Source organism: Pygoscelis adeliae, unplaced genomic scaffold (assembly GCF_000699105.1).
Source record: "Pygoscelis adeliae isolate BGI_AS28 unplaced genomic scaffold, ASM69910v1 Scaffold155, whole genome shotgun sequence".
Lineage (NCBI taxonomy): Eukaryota > Metazoa > Chordata > Aves > Sphenisciformes > Spheniscidae > Pygoscelis > Pygoscelis adeliae.
The window spans coordinates 4,381,727-4,409,133 of NW_008824932.1; the positions used below are offsets into that span (position 1 = coordinate 4,381,727).

Genomic DNA, 27,407 nt, shown 5'->3' on the forward strand with positions numbered 1-27,407 from the left:
TGAGCTCTCAAAGCATTCCCTGCCACGAGGTTGATAGCGGGGGGGGCAAGCACCCTACACTCACGTTGGCTTTACTGGCAACGTACAGTGCTTAGCAGAATCACGTCCCAAGAGATTTAAGTCTGGCTCCAGGTGAGATCCTGTCATGGCTATCCTCTGTTTCATTGGTAATTTCTTTCTAATGACTGTTTGAATATAGTAGTCTTGGTTGGTGCACAGGTTTGCTGCTTTCATCTCTTCCACTTGGCTTAATGCTGGATGACATGAAGCAACATATGCCTGACATGTTACAACTGTGTTTGGCACTTCATGCTTTTCAATTCGTACGTGTGCGAACAGTGCTGTGGTGGGATAACGTGCACAGCAGTGACAGCTCAACGGAGCACAGCTTTCTTTTTGCAATGCCACCAACTTGCCTGGAGGTCACAGTGTACCAGCCTGGGCTTTTCATAGATGCACGAGGGGGAAAAAACCAAACACGCTCAAATTTTTGTGCTAATTTTAGTGGCCGTAACTTTGAACTGCTGGCATGTCAAACAAGAAGCACACCCCCCAAAGTCCAGTGTGATTTGCAGCTGGCTGCTGGTTCAGGGTGGGGGGAGGCTTAAGTGTGGGAAATAAAAAGGTGGAGCATGGCATACATGGAGCATCATCAAGAGGCATAGCGTAATATCCATTTCCAGTGCAGTGGTATAATATTTGCCATGGCTTTTTAAGTTTTAATGGGGTTAGGTTTTTGCTTATGACAATGGAAGGCTCTTAATACTTGGATTTTGGTGAATAAGATGGTAAGTAACCATTTGATTAAAAGAAAAAAAAAAAAAGACCAAAAAAAGCAAACATCCAAATGTGCACCAAGCACAAACTTGAAGCTATACCACTAGTGTGGATTCAAAAACTTGACAAGATGTCTAGCCTGTTTATTTTCTTAAACATGAGTTTTTGCAAACAAAAGCAAGGAAGCTCAAGGTGTTCTATGGTTCTGAATTACTTGTTATTTTCTGTTAAAGATGAGATAATTTTTACAGCGGTTGTGGATAAATATCTGGAGTGACTAATTGCCATAAATCCCAGTCCTGCAAATACATGCTTGCATGTGAGTAAGTGTTAATGCCACATGGAGACTTCTGCAAATAATACTAACCATCTCCCAGTGGGGTAAGCGGAGGAACAGGGCTCTTCACAGCCCTGCCACTGGCTCGGATGACCTTGAGCATTTCACTTGGCTCTCAGTGTCCCAGACTCCTCCCCTGTAAAGTAGAGATAGTGACGAGGGCTTTGTTTTGTGAGGTGGTTTGCAGTCAACTTATGATCACAGTATTTCCGCTCACCGTCAAAACGTGGGCTAATGGGACATGTGTGAGTGCTTGTGTGAACAACGCTGTAGAAAGAGGTTTTTGAGCGGAGAAGGGAATACGTGAAAAAGACTGTTCTTGCCTAGTGTGAAATTCCACACATCTGGCAGGGTTTCATTCCTGAACTCAGGGCAGCCACTGTGGAAACGAGGACTTCAAGCAGCTTCTCAGCATAGGAACTGCTCAAGTTCCCTTTCCCATCCTCCTGTTGGTATCACTGATGCTGCAGTGCATGAATAAGGATGGCAAAATCTGGGCAGCGATTATGGTCCAGCTCTACGAAATGCTGAATGCTATCGGTTTACAGCACAGACAGTCCCAGGAGATGGTAGGTAACAACCCCCCTCAGAGCTTAGGCTGTTCTGTGCTGTCCTGTACCGGAGGCTGTGCCTCAGTGGTATGGACATATTGCTGCAAAGAGCTTTGCTTCTGAGCGACAGCAAAACGAAGCAGGCTGTAAACACTGGGTTATAGCAATAGCTTCTGGTTTCCTGTGGTGGTGCAACTGCTCAAAGCGTGGGTGCATCCCCATGTCCTAGTGACAGTGGGAGTAGATGCTAGTTCCGTCTTCACGGGGAACTTCAACAGCTCCAAGGTAGGATAAAAAGGAACATTTCTTGCAGTGAAAAGTCGCTTGGCAAAGGAAAGGATAAGATATGTTATCTGAGAAAGCTGACTGGGATAACAGTTTCAGCAGTCACTGGATTTTCGGTGGCAAAACCAGCATTGGCTTGTCCCTACACCCATGCCATTGTGTTCTGCACTTAGTTGAACCATTAGGGCTGGCTTAAGGGCTGTGCTGTCAGGTTGGATGGGTCCAAATTCTAAGTAAATGGGAAGGAGAAGGGAAAAATGGAAGGGAAGGAGAAAGCGGGGAAGAGAAGAGGAGGGGAGTGCTGTGTGTGTGCTCACTGCAAACACAGTGTGGGAGAGAGAAGGGGAAATAATAACACATTTCATTCATGTAAAGAGCTTTTGGGAGCAAATGATGATCTTTGCTCGCTCTCTCCAGTCATACTCTGGTAGTTGATGCCTGCTTCTTCCCTTAGATATTGGCTAAGATCTTTTAGCCTGTGATACTGCTCTTGCCTTAATTGCCTTTCATTTACCTCAGCTTTCCAAACGTTTTTGCTAGAGCTCTCCACTTTTCCTCATTGTTCCATCTTCTGTCTTCTGCTGCTTGGTCTTTTTTCCCTTTCTTGCAGGGTGCTAGTTTTTAATCAAGTCTCTTTCTTGTTCCCACTAGTTCCGCCTGTGAGTTGAACTGAACAGGTTCTGCAGTCGTGGGTGAGGTAGAAACAGCTTCTGGCAGCAATTCCTCTGTTCCTTTTTGTGCTCCATCTTTGTCTTTTCATCCTCCATCTCACTTCTCGGGCAGCACAATCAGGTTAAGCCTGACATTTGAATCAGGAGAGGGCTCTCCTGAAGCTTGTCTGGAACCACGTACAACACTGTCAAAATGGTACTGTACACTGCAGCCATACCAGGTGCATTTATGGTGATTAGGCCCGGCTGCATGACCTTTATAGATCAACACTACTATAGGCTCTACTAGTTTCACTAGACCACTTTGCAAATAAATGCAAGATGAAATGATAGACGCCAGGCGCACAGAGAAGCTCTGAGTGGGAGGCAGCTGATAACATGTGGTTTGTCTGTAATTTTGTCAACACTTTATTTAGAGCTGAGGAGGAGAGAGGAGTCACCCCTATGGAGATGGAAGTAAAATTAATAGCTGTGAGGCTCTTTTCCTGAAGCCGACTACACTGAGTATTTCGGAAACGCTCAGCCTCTGACTACAGAGCTGTTGCATCTCCAGGCACCGCTGCCTGCCTGTGAGCTGCTCTGACAATGCTCTGTCCACTTCAGCTATCATCATATTCACCCAAAAGATGCTCAGTGACAACCTGCAGGAACTGCTTCTGCAGGGTGACCTTGGGTCCTTTTTGGTGGGGGCAAGAGTGCCCCTTTAGATGAACTCTTGTTCACTGGGGCTCATTTGCTTTCTCGATGCTCCTGCTGTGGTGACTCATTTGACCCCTGCGTTCAACCTTGTGCTTTGTTTTGAAATGTGAGCTCCATGGCGGGAGGGTCTGCTGTATGTGTCATTCAGCTTTTTACACAATGGCCTCAAGGAGAAAAATTGTACAGAGCCCACAAAATTTCTGGGGGAGAGGAGGTTAGTGAAATTTGTTGGTTCCTTTTTGCTGGTGGGAGACGCTGAGGAAGCGCAGCCGCATTTGTGGGGCTGCCGTGCCTGTGGAATAGTTGGACACAGTACATTTCATGCTGGAGTCCCCAAGAGGTCAGTATTATGCACGATATCACCTCGGTAGGTCTGCCAGCTTGATTTAATGGGCGGCAATTATTTTAGAAGCTCGGCAAACAGATTGCTACTTATGTAAGCAAATAATGGATTTGACCTACTTATTGTATCTGTAAGTAGAAGATAGGCGTTACTGTAGATCTAAAAAATGAAGAGTCTCATATCTCCGGACAGATTATTCAAGTCTTTGCATATAGTCACCGCTAGTGTTCTGGGCAGAATGTTTGTGCAACAAAGCAACAATTAAATCAAGTGAGCAAATACAGACTATTTTTCTAGATAAATGAAGTAGGCAAGCTAAACTTACTGTTTCATTAAGCATTTGCTCTTTCTCTAGCTTGACTTCATTCTTTCCTGTTTTCCCTGTAAATCATTTCAGATTCCACTATTTGGGCGCAGGTACTGGATTTAGAAATCACCCAGAGCCAGGAACTCTTGCAGAGATCAGTTTCATTCAGTGTCTCTATGAGTACTGGGTTGGAAAGCCTCTGTACCATACCTTCTCCAAGAAGTTCATCAAAGTCCAGCAAGTGATCTGCCACATCATATCCCTCAGCTACGACAGCTAGGAATCAATAGCAGTGTTGTCCCTGTGAAGCCAGGAGTTGCATTCAGACTGGAGTATGCCTTTGTTTACCTGAGCATTGCCAAATCATAGAATCATAGAATCATTAAGGTTGGAAGAGACCTCCAAGATCATCGAGTCCAACCGTCGACCCAACACCCCCATGCCCACTAAACCATGTCCCTAAGCGCCTCATCTACCCGTCTTTTAAATACTTCCAGGGATGGTGACTCAACCACTTCCCTGGGCAGCCTGTTCCAATGTTTAACCACTTCCAATCATTAACCACAAATGATACCACAGAGGCCTTCAGTGCCTTTTGGGCAGCAGATAATATATGAATAAGCAGCTCAGCCCTCAAAGGCTTACTGGTATCATAGTGGTGTCTGCTGCACACCAAGCTCAGATGATGTAGGTGTCTGAGGCCCGTGTCGGTGGGACTCAGCTCTTCACGCATACCCAGAAGCATCCCCTTCTGAGCAGGAGAGAGATCTTTTCTTTCTGCAGGTCAACAGAAATGCTGCTGCGCTTGCAGTCATCACGCGGCACAGCCTGTAGAAACCCAGTCAGACAAAACGCAGAGCCTCACCATCTTCCGCCTGCTATTCAGGGAATGCGAGATGGGTAGCTACAGGGAGGGAGAGGGGGCAGCTAGCGCAGGATGACAGCTAGATGAGAACTGGGCTCTAATAGCTGCGCCGCCACGAAGATGCTGGGTGGGGGGTGGCGGGGGCTGATGTCGCCCAGCGTTCTCAGTGTGAAATGCAGTCAGTTTGTGGGTAGCTGTAAGAATAGAGCGGCAACAGTTAATTTACAGGAAAACAGCGAAAGCTGTTCAGGTTTCATCTCCAAGATGACAGCCAAGATACCATAAACGTTGCTTTAAAACTGAAGGGCTTTACTCATGTTGCTGATCTGTGGCTGTTTTTCTGTACTCTGTTGTGACCATGTTTAACTCTGCAGCGCTCCGACTCTGTGTAGGTTCCCGCAGTAGAGCACTAGAGCCACCAGCAAGCAAGCACACGCACATTGTAAATTAATTTCTCTGCAAGCATGATTCAGTAGTTCTATTTGCATGCTCTTCATGTAATTCATCTAACGATGCTTGCGATTGACAAATTCCCATGCCAATTGCCTTTCTATATCTAGAATTCCTTCAGATTATATACAGTTACAGAATTTTTTATTGCTACTGTTGCACTGGCTGCAAAATCTGTTTCGCATATGCAGACTGCAGGCTATCTGAAACAGAACAAACCAGCACTTCAGCGATATTGGTTGCATGTGTGGGCAGTGTGAGGATCCTTTATTCAGATTCCCGCTTCCCCAGTAATCCTCCCACCTCTCCCTCCTCCGAGCCTGCTTCCACTGGAACTGCTGTAACTTACACCCGCGTAATGCCATAGATCCTGGCCCCTGGGCATATTAGTTCAAGGATATTTTTCTAACTGGATACTCAGAAATCATTGCAACCTAAAAGAAGTTACTGTGAGATTTTTTATTTGCCTCCATTTGCACTCAGTTCATCAGTTTTCCTGTAAAAGGAGGATGATTCAAATTGACTTTTCTTTTCTTGCTTATCCAAAATCTTGCTTTTTCTGCCTTTCCAGGGCTGTGCCGATTGACAATAACTTTTAGCTTCAGTGAATAGTACAGAAAGGCTTGATTGCAAATAATTTGTAATTATTTCTCAAACACTCTCTTTTCTTTTTTTCTTTGCCTATTCAATGTTATCTGGAAAAATCAGGGACATCAATTACTCATTCTTTAGAAGAACCTACGATGTGAAGTTCAAAATATATGAAAGCACGAGGCTGGGCATTCAGAAGGAGACTTAGTCACTTTGTAATTTTCTGAAAGCTTTTCGCAGACCTCTTTCACTGTGGGAAAGGGTAATAAGCGGAGCGCAGTGTGTCAGGCGGATGCACGGAGAAGTGGAGGGCTATGGAGGAGAAAACCTGGAAGTCAGTCTGCTCTGGAGCGCGGCAGTTTGGGGAGGGACTCTCTCCAGCGTGCTGATACTCCAAAGTTTTTGAAACGTCCTGGCATCTCTGGGTCTGCCCTCGCCTTGGTAATACAGAGCAAAGGACCTGCAGCCCCTGCCGTGCCGGGCGGAGGCTCTGGCGGCAGGGCGGTTAGTGCAGTAGGCTGGCTTTTGTGAATCTCAGGCAGGTATGGCTACCTTGGCATATGCAGCGTGTAAGGAGCCGTGGTGTTGGGGCTGAGAATTCGGTTTTGTGGCCCAGATACACAGCCCTAAGCTGAATCTGGCAGCAGCATGTCTTCAACCACGGTGCCTATCGGTTGCAGTAGCTGTATTGCTGGATTAACGCAGAACTGAATCTAACTGCAGGGCCCAGTTCTGCTCTCTGTTATACTGGTGTTTAATTCTGGAATATCACTGCTGAAGCCACGAGGTTTCCACCACTTTGAATGAGAGCAGAAATCAATCCTTTTAAAAGCTGCAAGAAGTTGTAGCCAAAATAAAGGGACCTGAATACCTTTGAAAAGAAGTCTCCTTAATCATAGCCTTGACACATCTGAGTAGCACGTCAGTATTATTTTATGACACTGCCTTTTAGGCCTTTCATTTTCAGCATAGTTTTGTCCTCTTTAAATGCCCAAATAATTTCCAGTAAGAGCTAATAGATTCAGGAGGGGGAAGAAATACATACTGCATGAAATTGTTGTGCTGAAACCATCTATTGCTTGCAAAGCTGTTTGAATGAATCAGATGGTTCTTTTGTTCCTTCCATGTTCTTTCCCTCGTTGCTTTTTCCTACTAGAATCTTTTAGAAAAGGAAGAGGTAACCTGCAGGGAAAGGACTTGTGTCCGTGAGGAAAATGCTATTTTGAAAGCCGGTATTTTTTTGTGACAGAGACACGTTCTCTGATGTTACTTCGACCTAGTGATGATGTTTCTATAGTAATTTGCTAAGATGCATCTCTGTGTGTATATTTTATGGCTGTTCACAGAGTAGGAACATTTGCCTTCAAAAATTCCTCGGAGAAGAAAAGATACATGTTCAACCCTGCACGTCTCCAATAGATACATTTACATTTGCTTTTGTTTTCTACTGTTGCTTTCCAATGCAAGGATTGATATAAACAAATAAATTAAAACAAACACCTTGCATAAAACACCTTAGAGCCTAAACTGGCAAAAGATAGATGGTGAAAAGCGGCATTAAGGGGTAAAATGACAGGCGAGGCTCTGTGGCCTGTGACAGAGAGATGAATTAAACTCAGGTCTCCTGAGTGCCGATCTTTTGCACAGTTCAGAGGACTGTGCCTTTTTAAATTCAGTTTCGCTAAGAATATTCAAACTTCATCTACAGAGATAATGAAATCCAACCCAATATAAGCACTGGTGCACAAATGCACTTAAGATCATGTGCAACTTTGAACAAGCAGTTAATTTCATTAAAGCCAGTGGGGTTACTCATAGTCTTGAACTTACACACACACACACACACACACACACACACACACACACACACACACACACACACACACACACACACACACACACACACACACACACACACACACACACACACACACACACACACACACACACACACACACACACACACACACACACACACACACACACACACACGTTCTGTGCTACCCTAAAGCCCTAAAGCTGGATTTTCTCTGTTGAATTCTCTGATATAAATCAGAATCTGTGCATCTTTGATTCAGTATCCAGCACGTTCAGGGTTTAATTAAAGAAATTCTATTTCCTTTCACATCCTGGAGGCTCTTTTTGATAGAGGTACCCCTCAAAATACAGCAAGATTAATTCCTTCTGCATTTAAAGTAACATTTTTAAGAATTTTAAAAACTTTTAGGCCCCAAATAATTCCTTCATTTAGAAAGAAATTGAATGCTGTAGCCTCTTGTAGAAATTGAAAGGGAGGAATTTTCCTGTTATGTGTATTTTTTTCCTGTTTGTTACGGTGAACAGCACAATAAATCGGCTTGGTCTCTGAACTGCAAAAGCTGGTAAACACCCGAAGGACAATAGAAAATGACAAAATTCGTTTTAGTTTTTAGATGTTTTTGCTCATTCCTTATACAGTGAGCAAATAATAAAAAACAATCTGATAACACGTTTTCATATTTCAGTCTTTCCTTAAAGAGTAAAAAAATACTTCAGAAGGATAAGATGACCAGAAGCATTCTGTATTTCCAAAATTAACTATGAAAGGCAGATTATCTGGGCATGTCTGAAAGCTATGCGTAACCTTTGCGCTACAAATATCTCATTTCAAAAATGTCATATTCTGCTTATTCAGTAGGGCTTCCGTACGGCTATTTTAAGCACTCTGCTTCTTGCTTCTGGATGAGAACTGAAGTTATTACAGGCTGCATGTTTTGTTTCACTTGCAGTTTGTTAGAGCTAGATAATTGCTTGGTAGTAGGATGCTATTAAACACAGAGAGCTCCTGCCCGAGCAGCGTAAACTCTGTGAAGTTCAGTTTCATTTGCAAGGATCATCGTGCCTCCAGTTTATCAACTGTGGTAGTTTGGGCGGTTCTGATGCAAAAAAAGGAGCCGCTAGCATAGCACCCCGAGCTCCCGCAGCCTCCGCAGCCGGGGCAGCTCCTGTGAGGGCAGAGGACCGCATAGCAGTTGCTGAGCTATCTTCCTCTGATCGCCTCCGGTCTGCTCGAACTCCTCGCAGACCTGGCGGTCTCTTGTGTTTGTGTGTGTCTGTAACAGAAGCACTCACAAGAGCTTTGTGGTGCACTTTGACATGGCTGTTTAAGGGAACTTGCACCTGGCAGGGAGAGAAATAGTCCTCATTTTCATTTCTTCCATTTAGCTTTGGATCGGGCCCGTGTGCGCTGACGTATGGGTGGCAGAGTCTCAAGGCAAGTTGCTGGCGACAGTTGCACCAAGGGCGTAGTAATCCAGGTTGAAAAGCACTTAATTATTCCATGTTTAGAGCAGACAACGCGGCAGTATGTGTATCACCAATATGTCAGCATGGTTTGCTTTTCATAGGAGTTTATGTTCCCAGCAGGCACCGAATGCTTTTTCTGCCTGATAAATGTCAAGTACTTAAAGAAATCTTGCCTGTTCCTCTCTGGAGATTGCCAAATAATCGCCTTTCATTGGGTATGGGATCTTGCCAGGGTTCCTGCATTCATGCACGTTTATCCCTGCCAAATGTTGGTAACACAGAAACTGTACAAATACTCCCTGCTCCTTTCATTAGCTTTGCACAGCTCTGGTTGGTTGCAGGATTCCTGTTTTCTTTTCCTCTGTTATTCTGGGCTGGAGCGGTAGTTCATGATCCATAGTCCATTATCGGGTGTGCCGGAGAGTTCAGCCCTTGCTATGGAGCTGTGTTTCAGAGTAGAAACCTTTGTTGAATAAACACGATAAGCGTCTTTGCATCATAGCCTTCTTAAACCTAATTCAGTTTGCCTCCTGAATGCCCCACGGCAGCTGAGGGGAGTTCCCAGTAGGCGTTGAGCAGTTCCTCTGTTCCCAGTCACGATAAAAAGATTCCTTTGCTATTTTACCCTATCCATTTACCTGTGTGTTTTCTCTAGGAAGTCTTATGGCACCAAATGTTCCTGCTCCATGTAGCATATAGGGGGTACCTCTGTACCTTTATAAGGTTTATAAAATATTTAAAGCATTTAGTTTGAAATTTTAGTTTGAAAAGTCCAGTTTGTCAAGGAGGGAAAAAGATCTCAGTAACATACCACCTTCTGGAAATAGATGCTTTAATAAACTAAACCGTGGCAGAGGAAAAAATGCTTTTAATAGAAAATGGAAAGTAAATCTTTCACCTTGTCATGTTTTACCCTGTGTATCATACAGCAAGACTGGGTCATTTGACCTTTTTGTTGATAATGTCACCAAGATATTTTAGGCTAATGCCTACATATCATGCGATGGCAGATGAGAATGCTGTGTGTGTCACTGCGGTACTTAATTTCAACCCATGCAAAAATACTTTACAAGACTAGATGGCAGAATGTCAATCATTTTTCCATGACATTTCTCATTTCCCTGTCTGTAATGTAATAACTTGTGAATGTTGTATATGCAAACTCCAACACCTAAGGACAGGTCTAGACCACGTGGCAGAACCTCATCAGTTGGATAAAAACTGTGAAAATGGAAGGAGGGAAGAGGCAAAATATGCTCTTTCTAGCGATTTGTTTGAAAACACAGTATTCTTAATCACTTTTAGCTATTTTTAGGTAAAAATACCTGTTAACACTAGCCTTGAATGACCTCCAGCACAAGAGCATCTTTTGGTTACTTTGTCCATCATTAACATCTCTCCAGATGAAGAGATGGAAGAGTGGGGATATGGCTATGAGAGAAAGCACGTTCTCAGTGTGACACCGGTGGCACAGGAGGTGTAGAAGACGGCATAGGGAACAGGGGTCTGAGGAAGGCAGAGGAGTGGGAAACGTTTGTATCTCAGGTATCCGTTCAGGATGGTAGCACGATGCGCAGGGAACTGAAGACTGCAAGAAGCCTCTGTATAAAAAATACGCAATTTTCAAGTGCAGCAAAGTCTGTAATCCTTTAGCCAGTCTAAAGTAGAGAGGGTTCAGGTTCTGGGCAACATTTTCAGAAACGATCAGGCAGCTTGTGCCAGCCTCGTTGACTGTCTCTTCATTTTAATGGCACCAGTCTGAAGAAGGTTGCTTTTTCCAGGGTTGTAAATCAGATTAACAGAGGTGTGGAGAGAGGATTGAGATCAAGTTTATGTCAGTAGAATGTATATGAACGTAATGTACAAACAACAGACTAAACAGAAAGGAAATAGTGATTTAGCTGGAAGCACAGCAAAAAAAATCTGCTAGTATTGTCAAATACATCAGGAGTAATATTTTCTGCAAAGCCCAAATGATTCTGGTAGCCTACATCTCATTCCCAAAAGTCTATCCTAATACATTCACGAAAATTAATTTGGGTTAATTAAAAAGACAAATTTAAAGTGCATTAGGATATATCCACATAGTGAAAAACCATCAAGCTACCAAATACTCTTATCTGTGGTAGCTTTTGCATGTCCCTAGCCTGCTGCAAAGTGGAACGCATTAATTGGAACCATCATGAAAGCACAATTTTTTTTAATTTTTTTTTTTAATTCTGGCAAGACTTCTTTTTCTTTTTGCTTTGTTGTACCTTAGTTATATGTTAAGCTTAAACAAATGCTGTCGACGAGGAGTGGTCTCATTACTTCATGTATGTGCACACGCATACGTTCACAGCTCCTTATTCTTAAACAAAACTGGAATCTTGTTTAACATCTGCCTTTATTGCTATGCCTTGTAAGAACTGAAGAGAAGTTATTTAGCAGATCAAAGCAGAAGTGTGACAAAAGTGATAGCGCTATGTTTGAATCCCCCTCTGATACTGACCAAATCATGTTAGTAAGATGCGGTAATGCAGGCGTCTTCCAGCCCTGAGCCGGCGTCCTCGCAGGCTGTCAAAATACCGTCTTTCAGCTGGCAGAGCAGTGCCTCGCTGCTGGCTTTAGTAATACGTTTGAAGCTGTTTCTAAAAGAGGGGTTTTAACTCCATGAGCACCGCCTGCTTGGTGTAACATTAGAAATTTGCTGGCTGTTTTCTGATGGGTCAGCAGAAGGTGTCGAAATTTCTCCGAGCGCAGCGTTTGCAGTGGCAGATCTGTAGCAGCGAATTGCAAGGAGCAGCAAAGTTTGGTAAGACAGGAAAGCTGCCATTCTAAACGGGCCTGTAGTTTAGGATTTTTTTTTTTTAATTGGGAAACTTAATGAGGTATCAAGGCTTTCAATGCACTAACTATTTACCCTATAGGAACATAAATTAGGTTTAGCGTATGTGGTAAATTTTCTTTCTGAATAAGTTTGTTGAGTCCACTTGGGATAAAAACTAACTTCACTCAAACATTTAATGAGGCATTTTATTAACCCCGCTATTTAATGAGATGTTTTATTAGCTATTTATGCAAAGTGAACAAAATGCAATTTCCATGAGTTTCTTTATTGTTTAATTCATAAAGGATAATTTCTAAGAAACCCTTGACCTCTCATTTCAAACGAATTTCATCACAATGTTTTGATTTATAATTTCAAAGACAAAACGGTCTGTTGTTTCTAGCAGTAACCTGTTTGGGAAGGATCAGAATCTCTGAGATACTTTGTTCCCCCTTGACTTCACTGAAGTCTCATAATACATAGGATAGCATCCAGAAAATTGATTAGGATTATCCCAACAGCAAATTTTACGGTATTTGTATGCGAATGTTTTCTTTCTCAGTCAGTGCTGAGAGAATTGTTGTGCTTTATGCACGAAGTTACTATAAATAAAAAGGTCTTGATTCATCACTCTGTCACTGCAGAGTTATGTCACTGTCATTCCAGTATGAACGTCCAGGATCTTAACTCTTTTCTTGCAGCCATAAGGCGTTCAATCTGATACTTAGTTTTATGCCTTTGGCAACTCTTCGGGTCTTTAAAATCCCACAGTGATATTTGAAAAGCATAATATTTAAAAATGGAAAGTCCCCTGTCCAAAGAGTTTGGGAGAGAACAGATGTCTCGGAGGAAGGGAAGTGCTCACTAGCTACTTAATACTGGAGTGTCAGAGCATTCTGGGGGAAGATTAGGAGTGTTTTGAATCGGGTGTTATTTTTATAGTGTTCTGCTGATGTAATATCAGAGAAACCCAGCAATGGGCTGGTCCCAGGAAATCCATTCCAGAATTATGATACTGTAACAGAGATCCTATGGTTGCCAAAGTGTGTTACATACTTCTGATGAATTTCTATTTTGTTCCGTTTTCAGTGTCAGCCAAACCAAGACCTCACAGTGATGAATACACAAAGAAGATTCCACCTCCTAAGCCGAAACGAAATCCAAACACTCAGCTAAGCACATCTTTTGATGAAACGTATATCAAAAAGCATGGCCCTATGAAGACAACACTCACTAGGGATGCCTCTTTATTGCAGGTCAGCAGTCCTGCCCCAGACACAGAGGAAGAAGAGCCTGTTTATATTGAAATGGTTGGGAATATTCTCAGAGACTTCAAAAAAGATGAGGATGACCAAAGCGAAGCAGTCTATGAGGAGATGAAATACCCTATATTTGATGATGTAGGCCAAGATTCAAAATGTCAATGTGAATATGACCATCACACTTGTTCTTCTCAGTGTGCTACTCCCACAGTGCCTGACCTAGATTTCACCAAGTCTTCAGTGCCATCTACTCCCAAGGGCTTGCTTTGTGATATACCCCCACCATTTCCAAATCTGCTTTCTCACAGACCTCCACTGCTGGTGTTCCCACCAGCACCAGTGCAGTGTTCCCCGAATTCTGACGAGTCTCCTCTAACTCCACTGGAGGTAACAAAGCTTCCCGTTTTAGAAAATGTGTCTTACATCAAACAACAAGCTGGAGCTTCTCCGTCTTCACTGCCACCTCATACACCAGGCCATCAAAAACTGGAGAAAGACCAGACAGTATCTCATGGAACTAGCACCCCTGGGCACACCTCCTCACCTCCTCATCCTTCTACCTTATACAGAACACAGTCTCCACATGGTTATCCTAAAAGTCACTCTGCCTCACCTTCTCCTGTCAGTATGGGTAGGTCTCTTACCCCCTTAAGCCTCAAAAGACCTCCACCTTATGACTCTGTACATTCAGGAAGTCTCTCAAGAAGCTCTCCATCAGTGCCTCATTCTACAGCCAGAAACACATTGCAAGAAGGAGGAAAGATGGTAAATGCCTCTGTCAGTACCTACGGGTCATCATCTCAGAGTGGTTCCCGTTCTCGGACACCCACCAGTCCTCTGGAGGAACTAACCAGCCTCTTTACCTCAGGACGAAGTCTCCTGAGGAAGTCCTCCAGTGGCAGAAGATCTAAGGAACCTGCAGAAAGTAAGTTCTTGATGTAATTTTTCCTCGTTCTTCCTTGTATAGTAATATTTTTCACTATATTTTACTAAATCAAATGCTTGCAAAAATCAAACACCTCAGAAGTCTGAATTCCTTATATAAATTTCTCATAACAAGAAGAAAAGTGATTATTGTTAAAATTGCTTTAGTCTTCATATTGTTGTATTTTAAAGATTTGTAAGTATGCATACTGCACTACAGAAGTACAATTCCTGGCTTGGTCTTGCAAAAGGAGTCAGTTTTCATTAAGTTTTCCACAGTTGTAAGGGTCCCGTGGGAGCTGGGATCTTTCCACCATGGCACATCCTTCCTTTCTTGATGGATGCTAAGACACAGTAATTGTCTGAGCAGCTTGTGGCAAAATAACGAAACAGTAGTTGTTTTTTGGCAGAGATCCATTGATCGCCCCTAACTTGGCCAGGGATCACGGCGTGCATGATGGCAACCAGAGGTGCCAGCTTAAGCCATTCCTCTCCTTCCCACTGCCTCTTTCCGTACTGTGCCACAGAGTGTCTCTTTCAGCTGTGACTGGTTGGGAGGCCACACTGTGAATTGAGCTGAAAACCAGCATGACCTGTAACGCATTACCCACACACAGAGAAAAGCACGGGAGGAAGTTGTGCGGGAAAACCTTAAGCCAATATTGACTTTCCGTATGCCGTATCATAAAATCGTTGTCCCATACGCATTCAGGTTTACACAACGTACACCTATTTCTGAGCTAGTGAAATATGGAGACTCCTCATGAAATCAGCAGGAGTCACAGGCGTGAGTGAAAGCAGAACCTGGCACCAGCATTTCTGTTGCAAAAACATTCCCGTTGAGTGGTGCCAAAGACAACGTCGTGCAGTGGAAGGTAGCCATAACACCTTTCGTCAGAGTGCAAAGTGGGCTCAGTACACTTTCTCCTCCAACTTCAGCAAAATCAGTTTATGACTTTGAATTCTTGACACCTGCCTAATGGAAAAGCTCTCTTTGGAGAACAGCTGATCTTATGTTTGCGTAAGTGCTATATTATACCTGTTTGGCAGCTGTAACATATTAAATACGATGTGATGAACTACGCTGGTTTCCACCCGATAAAGGAAGGTGTTCTGGTTTCCAGGCTACCATATCGCTACGGAAGAGAAGTGAATGCTGCACTGCCTTTCCGGTTGTGTTTGTGCCGCTCTGTTACATTACTCATTGCAGTGTGGTCACATCACTTTGGGGCACGCTCGGGGGCTCACAAGAACACCCCCTCTGGGTTTTCATGGGCAGAGGTTGCCTGCCTCGCACCTCTGCAGCTGAGTGAGTACGTGCAAACGTGTAAGTATGGAGAAGCTTGGCGGCAACGGTTTGGGTCGGCATACAGAGCATTCCTCCTGGTTCATGGACTCCACTGCCCCAGCCTCAGCACTTTTATTCTTATTTATCTCTGTGCAAATCAGGAATAATGACTCTGAAATCAGAAGGTGGAGGTGAGAATGGAGTTAGCAGGATACTGAGAATACGAGTTGGTGCAGCAGTTTGCTTAATTTGGCTTTAATATTTTTGTGGCCTGCAATCATAAATACTATTTTATGAAAGTCTTAGCTCCATGATTCAGTAGGGTTTCACTAAGTGATTACAGTAATAAAAATACAATAACGCCAGATTTGTGTGCTGGGTGGAAGCAAGTTTGTACCTAAAAGGCAAGACGATTCTTGAACTGGGAACAATTATGAGGGATGTGATGTGACATTTATAAATGATTGCAGTGAAGTGGTAGGGAGATTTTGGCAAAATGCAGAGAATATTGAACATTATTAAACATGCTTCTTATTCATAAGTGAGCAGAAATCCCCTGTAAACCCCATGCTACACCAGATCTACCTGGTGAGCTTCCTAAGTTGGATGGTTTTATGCTCACCGATGTAGGCAGAAGTACCAGGTTTGAAACCTATAGAAATTCCTGCAGCGAATGTGGTAAGTCCTGGGAAATTGCAGCAAATCTGTGCTGCTGTCTCATACCTACCTCCAGAAAGATAGTCTCTACATTCCACTTGACTGAAATTGAATGCAGACCTTTCAAGGGACTTTTCACTGATAAATTTAAAATAAATCTTGCCCTGCAGATCTGTACCAAGAACAGCTTTCTTCTTGGCCTCTCAAGGAGCATTCTGCTTGCTTCTTAGGAAGTAGAAATGTGCTCCTTATTGGTCACGAATGGTAAGACGAGAGATATGAAATAGAAACTGTGTTCATTTACTTTAAGGACAAAACATTCATGTTATAAATAGACACCAGTGGTGAAAAGACTCTGGAGTGCAGCTGTTGTTGAGTAAATGAACAGACTGCCCATCTAATCTGATTGTGATTTGTCTGGTATTTACAGTAGGATTTAATCCTGTGGGATTACTGCACTGAGCGAGAACCAGACTTGTTCTCAGATACTACAGAAGTAGAAGACACTAAGATTTATAGAAAACACATAAAGGTCTAGCATTTTATGTCTTGCAATTCTACATTAAAATGATCCACCATAAAGAATCTAAATTGTGGGATTTGAATGTAGAATCTGACCAGACTGTCACATTTACATGCTGTGATGATATGTGTTGATAGATAGCGTAGTCTGGACTAATCATACGATCTGTTAAATAAATCTTGCTCCTGCAAATCACACTGGAAGCCTAAGGTACTCAAACAGTTATGGATTATTTTTTTTAAGCTATGGGAGAGCAAATGCATAGCATAGGACTAACTGGGACTGCCATGGTTTTATAGTTGTCACTTCAGTGTAATTTGCTCTCAGCATACAGAAAGATTTCCGGAATCTAGAGGGTAATAAACACCAAAAAAAAAAGAAGTTATAAGACTCTTACAAAATCATGCTAGGAAACTAAGAATATTCACTTCTAAAATATTCTGAGCACATCTCAAGCAACTTTTTCATTGAATCCTCCAAGACTCAGCCCTCTGTGACTTGTCTGAAGCTCTCACTGCCATATGCTGCTCAACAAAAAATAGCACAACACTAAATTTTATATTCAGCTGAGTGTATTTGGAAAATATTGCAGCAGTTACAGAGAAAATTCTCTCTCATCTTTATTGTTATTACTGCAACTGACTTTGTGGAAATTTGGCATCTGAGTCCAAACTCAGAATGTATTTGCTGGCTTTTAATTTGTGGCATTTTTGAGTGGGTTTCTTTCTGAGGAGGGGGACTGCACAAACCTTATTTCCAGTCAACAGCTTTAATACACGTGCAAAGCTGCCCTTGTAGACTTTCTGTATTATTTTCTTTACTCTTCTGCTATTTTTACTTTTTTATCCCCCTCCATTTTATTCCCATAGAGTTCACTGGAATTGCATTAGTGGGAAATTGGGATAAATCAGTGATACTAAGGAGACTGTCACCTCAGGGCTGCGTTTTCTGAGGATATGAGCTTCCGCTGAAGCCCCAGACATGTCGCTGAGTGCACTCAGCATCCACCGGCTGCAGCTGTGATGTACGTATCTGGATTTTGTAAGCAGCTCACTTATTGTGCTGTGTTCTTCTAAAAACCCTCTTGTGTGCTGTTAGCATCTTAAATATGCATTACAGCACAATTAGGAAGGTGGGGAGAAAAGAACAAAGAAAAATAAATTGTAAGGCCAAATCAGAAATGAAAAGATTGGTGAAAGATGATCACAAAGAGAGGCAGAAAGATGGAGGGAACCCCTACGGAAAACTGAAGAAAGATGTAGAGCATGAAAAATGTGAAAGAGTGGAAAAGATAGGTATTATTAATTGTCATTGACTGTTTTTTAACCCTTCCTGCTTTTGTGTGGGATAACACGGTGGTGTGCCCTAACACTTGGCAGACCCCTCTGAAATATAAAGTCAGTCCTCAGAGGTTAGATGAAAACTACTTAAAGGGTACCAACACTGCCCGGTGTCCTTGGGCTGCTGCAGCGTGTCCTTTTCTAATACAGTTGGAAGGTGTTTAAGTATGAGCGCTCAATCCAGCTGTGTCGAATGACACATTCCCTTTGCTTTTAGCATACGCACTGTGTCCTTCAGTAAGGAGGAATTATGGAAGGAGAAAGGGACGGAATGGTCTTCAGATTTTCTGGAGCTGTATTTGCTGCCTCTGTCTTTTCTGCACCATAGAAACGCGCTGTACTCTGTGAAAATATAGAACTGAAGTCATGTGCCTATAGGCATACCCACATCCTAAAAAGCAAAACAGAGAAGCTACTGGTGTGCATCTGAACTGCACTCACTTCAAAGCAGTACATTTTTTCTGGGTGAAATGGTCCTGTAAACCCTTGCCCGGACCAGCCCTTTCTGTTTGTGCATTGGTTGTTTCCACTTGTCAAGGCTTCTGTTTCCTCATAATTTCCCAGGAACTTCGCGCCTGTTTTGAGCAAGTATTGCAGATATTCGTCTTAATGAACCGCACAACATAATAGTTACCTCCGCTGTGTGCCCTGATTCTGTGCACGAGGTGTGAGATCAGGACATGTGATGCACAGCAGCTCATTGCTCTTTTCCTTAGCTGCTCTGCAGGGCTTCGTAGCTGCTTTGGCTTTCGCCTACGGAGAGTTTCACTCTTCAGCTTCTAGTCTCATATAGGGAGGAAAGTTGTGAACATGCTACTTTGAAAATTCAGTTAAAGTGATTGAAAATCGGGATAATTATTAACATTTCCTGTTCCTGGCTGGTACTCACTGCATTAGGAATCTAAAACATTTTATTATAAGCTGTCAAATAGTGTGGGGAGGGGTGCAGAAGTGGCTCAACTGCTTAAAAAGGAGCTCATGCTGATTTCAGGCAGCTGGGACCCTCCCGTGAAGAAATCGTGGAGTTAGAGTGGAAATTTTTACTTACTTTTTTTTTTTTTTTAATGCTGGTGCTTTCCAGGGAGCTGGAAAGCAGCTTTGGGTTTCCTGTTAGATAGAGCAGTGTGTTGGAAAAGAGAGTTTGGGAAATGAGTCAAGTGAAAATTCACCCCACATGGGTCTGGTTGGTTGGTTAACCTCCACCTCTGTGCATTAAACACGGGATGAGGGACACGGACAGACAGGGCAGGATTTCAGCTTATGTATTTCTAATGGAGTTAGGCTGAAAAATGCTGGCCTAAGGAGGGTGGACTTGGTATGCCATTGAACTGTGCATACCTTCTCATTTGGATACCTGCTCAGTCTCTGGTATTCTGAAGAGGAAGAGCTTGCCTGCAAGACTAGGCTGGCCATAAAAAGTATTATAGCTACTCTGCTATAATTGCTCAGCTACAGCATAGCTGAGAGTCAGTATCAGAGACTGAAATTTGGAAGCCTACATCATTTCTAACCTCTAGGTTAATATATTTTCTGGAGTTTTATATAAAGGGATGTCAGCCTAACTCTCCAGCCCTTTTCTGCATCGTAGCAATTGATTGCACGCAGTATGAATGCTGTGTTCAGACTAATGAGATAGCTACAGCTTTACAGAAACAATACTGCATAACTGAAGTTACTCCTGAACATTTGAGCCAGAGGTATATTGGCTTCTCCGTCACAGGTGAAGCAGCTGTTTCACTAGAAGTTAGCTTTTCTGGTCTGATTACCCATGATATGTATGAGATTAGATGAGGTGATCACAGCAGTCGTGTCTCGTTTGACAGTCTTGAAAGGAGATCTGAAAGAAAAGACTTAGAGGAGGGAGCAGGGGGAAGTGCCGGAGGAAAAGGAATAGAGGGTAAGAGAACACCAGCTTTGAAGAGAATGACACTGGTTCACCACTGGAAGGATACGGTCTTACCACAGTTAATTGCATTCAGTTAAAGCCTGGAGAAGGCTCCGTCCTTGCCTGTCAATTGCTATCTATCGAGATACAAGCAAGCTGAGGAGTTGCAGCATCAGAAGTGCTTTCTTCAAGTGCTCACTTGTGAGTGCATATTCAGGGCAAGAGCTGTGTACACCTGCACGTGCAAAGGTCATGAGCTGTCTGGTCTGCTGGTGTCGGTTAGGTGTCTCAAACTCTGCCCTTCACTAAGGGACGTGCCTGTTGGGGTGAGTGTGCGATGCTGTGAGACGGAACTGAAAATGGCTGAAGTGTAAACATGGGGATGACCAGATGTGGTCAGCATCCTTCAGGCACCAAGCTTTTGGGAAAAGACAAGATTCATTTTGCAGTCGAGTGGTCTTGAGTGCTGCTTCAGCCATACCTGTTGTTGTCCTTCACCAGTAATCCTCAGCTCCCCTAGCGAAAAGAGGTGGGCACTGGACTAAATATTTTGATCCAGATCAGCTGGATCCTCTTACTTGTTGAAGCTGACGTGTGTTCCCCAATTAACAATCCCAGGAAATAACTGGAAAGAAAAATCATAACGTGGCAGTAAGGGCATTCAGCTAAGCACGCAAAAGGCAGGAAACCAACGTTTCACCTAGGTTTACTCTAAGTGGGAAAGAGCGAGCTGAGAAGCAAAGGTACGAAGAAGAAATGTGTGAAAGGATGCACGGCGGCTCAGTGGCAGCTTGCACGTCCCTGGGTGCTGATCCCCTGCCGTAGCTACGCCATCGCTGCCCCGTTTTGCATTGCGTGCCAGTAATTCAGTTCTTTCTCGGCACCAAGGATCACGCCGGGTTTGAGAACTTGTTTGGAACGGATGAATCGGTAGGTATCCCTTCCTTGATTGAAACGCACGCTATGTCGTTTGTTGCCTTGCTGCTTCCACACAAAAGCGAGTATGTCTATTTTAAGGGCATTTAGTCGTTCAAGTCGCTAACGGGTGGGATGTCCCCTCCATTTTTAAGCTGAAGGAATGGCTTTGTTGCGTGCAGTTATTAAAATAGAAAACACGCATTTTGAGATGATATGCAGTGGTTTTGCTAATTGGTACCATGACGTTGTCTCCTCTTCTAATTCAGCAATTTAGGCTCATCAGAAAATCAGGTCCTCCTGGGATTGTGACGGTATACAGAAGCATTGAGGAAGACATAATTTCATAAATAATTGCTCAGGTTTTTCTGGAAACAGCTGCTGGTTCTGATTGATGTATATGGATTTATTTATTCCTTCTGTTTATATTACTTGACTGCTTGATAGAATTTCTGGTTAGCAATTTAATCAACATTTCTTTTTAGGAAGAAGAAATAAACTCGTAAGAGGTAAAAAAAAAAAGAGATAAAGCTATTCTCTTTTTGTTAGATTTCAAGTAAAAGATGGTTTCAGGTAAAGGATCGAAAAAGACATTTTCTCTTTAGGTTTAACGTACAGGAAGATGTGAGTTGTCTGAAAGTTGTTAAAAATAAAGGGAAAAAAAAAGCCTTAAATTCAGTTACCGGCACCTACTTCACTGTGTTGTGAATAAGCAAAGTAACATGTAAAGCACTTAAGGACGTGGATAATGATAATAGGTTCTGAGTTTTAAGTGCCATTGATTTTTTTTTTCCCCCCTCCCCCCCCTCCGGACAGAGCTTTCTAAGACAGAGAAATATCTTGACATTTAGGCCAAATCCTCAGCACTTATAAATCAGCGCCTCTTATTTGAAATCGGGAGAGCTACTCCATCTGTGTCTCTGGCTTCAAGAAAATAAATGTGTCCTTTGTGACTAGAACAGCTTGTATTCAGAATGGTGTAGTCATACAGCAGGACGGTGAATTGGAGCGTTTATTGTCTTTTTGTTTCAAACAGGACCACACGATTTACGACCAATTTGTGGGTGCTCAGTAATAATGGTAAGAAATGCTTAATCTGGTGATGTTTTCCGTAAGCATATATTACCTTCAACGAAAAAGCTAAAATTGCTTAAAATTTCTCACTGTGTTTTTTAGGGAAGGTGGTATCAGTGTAGGGTATCAGGGTCCTCCTTTTGTAAAAGAACTAAGGAAAAAAAAAAAAAAAGGAGGGTAGGAATCGAACTACTTTGATTTAAAGGAATGGTGCAGTTCTATTTACGTAGCTTCTACTCAGGAAGTTGGCGCAGCCGCGTTCAATGAAGCCGGCCGGGCTGGCGGTGCCAGAGGTTTGAGAGGACGTGCCCAGAGGGCACCCGGGGTGCCAGCTGTGGCACCCGGGGTGGGTGGCTGTCCCAACCATCCCATCGGTGTCCTCCTCCCTGGGGCTTCTGGATTTGATAGGGAGCCATGCTTTATTTCTGTCTGCTAGAACAGTGAATGGTTGTATTGAACATAGATGTGCCCGGTGTCAGTTGGAGATAATTTATTTGAAAATAATATGGAGCCTCTTGCTGGGGGAAACCTCTGGCGTCAGCTTTGGGTTGTAGGACTTTTGTAGAGTATCTTACTAAAATCGTATCATGTGTCGCAGCAATTGGAGAGTTAGCAGTTTTAAGCAGGAATTGCAGTTCAGATGTGAAAAAGATACCTGTGCATGTTAGCTTTATGAAAGGGAGAAAGCAAGCTCATGAGAATGTAGATCAAACCAGTGGCTGGGGACTGTAGTGCATCTTTCGGTGGGTTGGCTCAGCTGCCTGGCCGAAGCGACGACTTTCAGGGTGGGACCAGCTGGTGCTCCTGCCTTTGGCTTTGGCAGTACAGGGCTCCCTTTTCAAGGCAGCTGCTAGATCTTTCAGAGCTTGTCATTATAACCCAGCACTGGACCCTAAACTACATTTTTTTCTGAGTTAAGAATCAGATTTTCTTTGCATTAGGATTCAAGTGCATTTTTGTTTGTTAAATCCTAAAACTAGAGACAGTTAGTAGGACATTTATTGTGTTTATTTTTAAGAAGCAGCACAATGTTCATAAAGCACTTTGAACCAGATTTGACATGTTCCACAGGTAGGTATCTAGAGGTAGCACTTAAGTCTGTCTGCTTAAACTAAATCACAGGGAAGGAGATCACGGTTTTGTTTAGGAAAAATAGCCAACGTGCCCCAGACCACACCACCACCAGGAAGCCAAGGACTGTGAGCTTTAGGAAGGTGAAATACTGTGCAAGTTCAAAGAGAGCAGAACATAACTGTTTCCCCAAAATTCATCGTGAGTGAAAAAACAGTTTTGCAAAAAAAAAATCTACTTTTTTTGCAGAAACTGGAATATCCACATCATAGCCAGAGGAGCTGCTCGAGATTGTTGTTAAATGAAAGTCTTTTGCATGCCGGCTTATGATCTGAAACCGGGTTTCATGCTCTCTTGAGCTGCTGTCATTGCATCTTTACAAGAGATGGAGTTTAATTAAATGCCTTATCTGTACTTACAGTGACACAGCTCTAGCTATAGAAGCTCTGTGATTTTAAGAGAAGTAACATTTTAAGAGTGGGAACTTTGGGGAGAATAAAGGAAAGAACAAGGTTTCCTCCCTCAGTTCTAAAATCTTCCAATACTTCTGACTGCTATTTCTCCTCCTGATATTTCTTAAAATGCCTTTATCTTACTGATCTGTGTAACAAAGACTGACCATTTTTTGGGCTAAGTAGTTTATATATCCATTTTTAAAAAACATACTTTTTCTGGCATGTCTGATTTGATTCCTGGCAGAGTGAACTCAATTCTTAAACCCCATCATTAAAGGCCCAATCCAAAGGTCCTTGAAGTATGAGATAGGATATACTTCGGGGGATCCCATTATAAATTATGGCAAGAGGGGTCCTCTCCTTGTCTGAGGCTGCTGTTCCTTGCAAAACCACTCTGCAAACCAAGGCACTTAGGCATCCAGAGTGTAGCAGTGAATAATATGAAGACTAAGAAAAAATAGTGGATGACCGCATGATACGCTACACATTTTTGTCAGTGTATTATCTAATCTACCCATAATATTCTGATAAAAAGTTTTAGACTCTTAACTGAGAAAAGGTGGATATGCTTCTCCTTAAGTTTTCTCTGGACCTTCCAGGAGTCTATCAGTAACAAGAGAAATCAAAGAGCTAGAAATAGCTTTATTTGGGTTATACATGTAACATTGATTCAAATATTGAACCATGAAACTGTAGGGATGTACAAACATGCTAGGTATAGATAAGGTGAGAAGTACAGGAACATTGAGGAAGTAATTGTCAGGATAATAACGCATATTAAAAAATCAGGTTCATTTACATTTGATTTTATGTGAAGGTTCAGGTTACTTTTACTCCTCTGAACAGAATTATCCATCCCTAATAATTATTTTTTTGTTAAAACAGGAACATGCAATTAGCACTTTATCTGGCATTTAAGAATGAGTAAGGAGAGCTATTGTTCTTGTAACTACTCACCTGAAAAAGAGAAGCTGCGCGTTTAATTTTGCTGGAGATGGAAATTACTTTATTTTTGTGTGACTTAAATTCATAACTCAAAAAGTACCTTCTTCCAGGAAATCTATAGCTGTTTTACTGCTCGGGCAATGTTTGCATAATTTCTATTTAATTTATATGTGCTGTAACACATACAGAGACGCTTGTGCCAGCCACACTAGCTGCTCTGCACATTTGTGAAAGCAATAATAGTAACGTCTTACAAGCACAGGCATCAGCCGGAGCTGTATAAGGCCATCTGCAATTCTACTTATTTCCTCAGGATCTGAAGTCTGTGCTGTCATAGCTTAGCAGTTGCTTAGCTAGCAAGAGTAAAACCAGTTCACGAAATGAAACTTCTAATTAGAAAGCGGGGAGGGCCTAAAATGATTGACTGTTAAAAGGCAAAGAAAGACAGGATGACATAGGGGTTTCATTCTGTAATCAGGAGAAACCTTGAGCATTAACTTGCAGAGCAAATAGTGCCTGGGACCCTGACCCAGCTAGGCTGGGCACAGAGGCTGCATAGAAAAGCCCGTACGCTTGTGCCTGGCTTTGTAAAACTGAGAGCAAAATTCAGGTAGGGCCAATGTTAAGACAACGTCAGGACTCCCTTTTACTGCTAACGTACCGTGGTAGAAGGAGAGCTGTACAAATGGGACACTTGTTCTGATAATGAAAGGCAAATTTTCTCATTCATTAATGAAGTCAATAAAGAGAAAAGCATTAATAAAAGCGTTATTCATAAAGGTAGTTAAAATACAGACAAAATAGCCGGGAAAGAATTTATTTTCACTCCAACTTTCTAATTGATTTTTTTATGTGAAAATATGAGAGTGAGGGTTTCTGTCCCCACTGTTTTCACAACCAGTGTCCATTACTATCTCTGCATTTTTTTGACTAACAACATATTCTCATTTACTACTGAATCTGGATGAAGACGTATACTTTAGAAGAAATGAAAGTGGTCAAACAATGGAAAAACTCTGCATTCAAACTGCTGATATAGTTCAAAAGCTGTTTTTCAGCAGAAAACTTGACCAAAAAATGTTGACAAGTTTAATATACTCAGCACTGTATGAAAGATTGATATTTTTGAAGTGAAGCTTTGAAACTTAAGGTCATGAACTTTCTACAAAAACATTTTTCTTAGTGTCTGTATATTTTAGCTTTTTTGGCTCACCCTTGCCTTCTGATTTCTTGCCATACTGTGCTAGAACACGTGCAGTGCCCATCAAACCATCGTTTTCCTCATCCAAACATGAAGTCTGTATATTTAAGAACCTCAATAAGAGAATGAACGTGGAGGAGATCTGGTGCAAGAGATCTGGGTGCACAAACTATGTAAGAGAAATGTTTGCAGCTCACCAGTATCAACTATGCTATACATTCATGTGAATCAGCGTAGCTGGCCAGCCCTAAATAATAACTGCTGGAAGGAAAACCCTTGCTCTGTTGAAGCCAATGGCAGAATTCCCTTTGACTTGCTGTACTTAGGTTTTTGCCCAAGAAGGCACTGGGGAACACAGAGGCTTCTGTTGAGGTTCTCCTAAGTGCAAGTCACCAATTCCCAACTTCACCAGCTCTGAAAGGAAAATAAAAGAAAAATACGCAGTGAACATCAGAGAATAAAGTGTTCTGCTTAATTATGCAATTGTGACTGGTCTGAGGAAAATAGCAAACCTATTACTGGAGTGCCAAAAGAACGTCCTTTCCAAGAACGCTGTTTGATTTAATGGTGAGAGTTGCTTTCCATTTGCGTTGGTAATACATCTGAACAATGCGTATCTTCCAGATGTGGCCTTTTCAGTCAAAGGCTCAGGCTGCGAGGTGTGATATCCAGCAGAATAGGCACACGTGAAAGACCAAGCGCAGTATTGGAAGAAATCATTATGAAATAATGATGGCCCTGTTGGAAACAGGACGTATTATATTGTCATCACTTCTGTAATATATGCCAAAATATAATAATCTTGGATCAATTGGCTCTCCTTATGTAAGACTAAAAGCAGGTTCTCCTGTATTTCAGTCAATCATGAATATACAAGAGGATTTTTCCTCTTACTCTAGGACATCGAACAATGTTAAATGTATTTCTTACCATGCAGAATTTTTAAAAATCTCATTTTTAAAGTGACTGATAATGCCAGCTGAAGTTTATTGAAACTTAAAGATTTCTATTCTAGTCTCTTCTATTCTAGTCAACCAGATTACAACACTCATAATTTTCATTGAATATTTTTATTCTAAAACTTTGGATCATCTTTTGATATAAATCTATCCCTTCTTCTGTTAGTCTTCAATTAATTGCAGTGTGGGCTTTTTCTTTTCCTATCTTGTTTTCCTAGCCAGGATTGCCCACTTAGCAGCTTTGGGATAGCCACAGAAAATGAACCAAACGCATTTCTTCAGCAATCCCTCCTTCCCCTCCCTTTGCTGTCTGCAGCAGGCAGAGCTGATCTTTGCAGGTCTGTAGCAGGCAGACGTGCTCTCCACTGGATTTCATCGTATAAAACAAAAGAAAACAAACCCTACGCTGCTCACAGAAACATGTGCTCAGGGAACACTGAGAAGCATTTCAGCCATGTCTCCTTAAATGTTAGATGGTTTGTGAGACTCTTTCAGGCTTTCTATTGATTTTGCATGGAACTAGGTCAGAGCTGCTTTTAATTGAACAAGCTGGCTGCTGCAACTCTCACTTAACTGTAAAAAAGGGGTATTAAAAATTGATACGCAAAGCAAACTTCTGCTTAATTAGCAAGCAGATGAAGTCAGAATAGACAAACCACCATAGCTGATAAAGGTGAGGAAATGGCTTTCACTGGCAGTGTAATATACTCCTATTTTTTGGGAAACATGGCTTAAGCACTGAGCATTATCCATGTTTCTTGCATGTGGTATTAATAGCCTATTAGTTTTCTTTGGGAGAGGTTGGGATAAATTTACAGCTGTGCAGATCAGACAAACCACCACACATCAAGAAAGCCATTAAAAGGCAGCTCTAATTTTTAAATATGTAATAAAGGTAAATAAAAATCCCTGGTGTGCAGAAAGAAGAAACTGTGGGA

General features: G+C 42.3%; 1 protein-coding gene across 1 annotated transcript in view; it reads left to right on the forward strand.

Moving 5' to 3' along the window:
• The window catches only part of NYAP2 (neuronal tyrosine-phosphorylated phosphoinositide-3-kinase adaptor 2), a 119,044-nt gene that overhangs the window by 77,219 nt on the left and 14,418 nt on the right, over positions 1–27,407 (forward strand). The window contains exon 4 of the mRNA XM_009325060.1: positions 13,060–14,157. Within this exon, the coding sequence (XP_009323335.1) occupies positions 13,060–14,157 (1,098 nt within the window). The remainder of the gene's footprint in view (positions 1–13,059; positions 14,158–27,407) is intronic.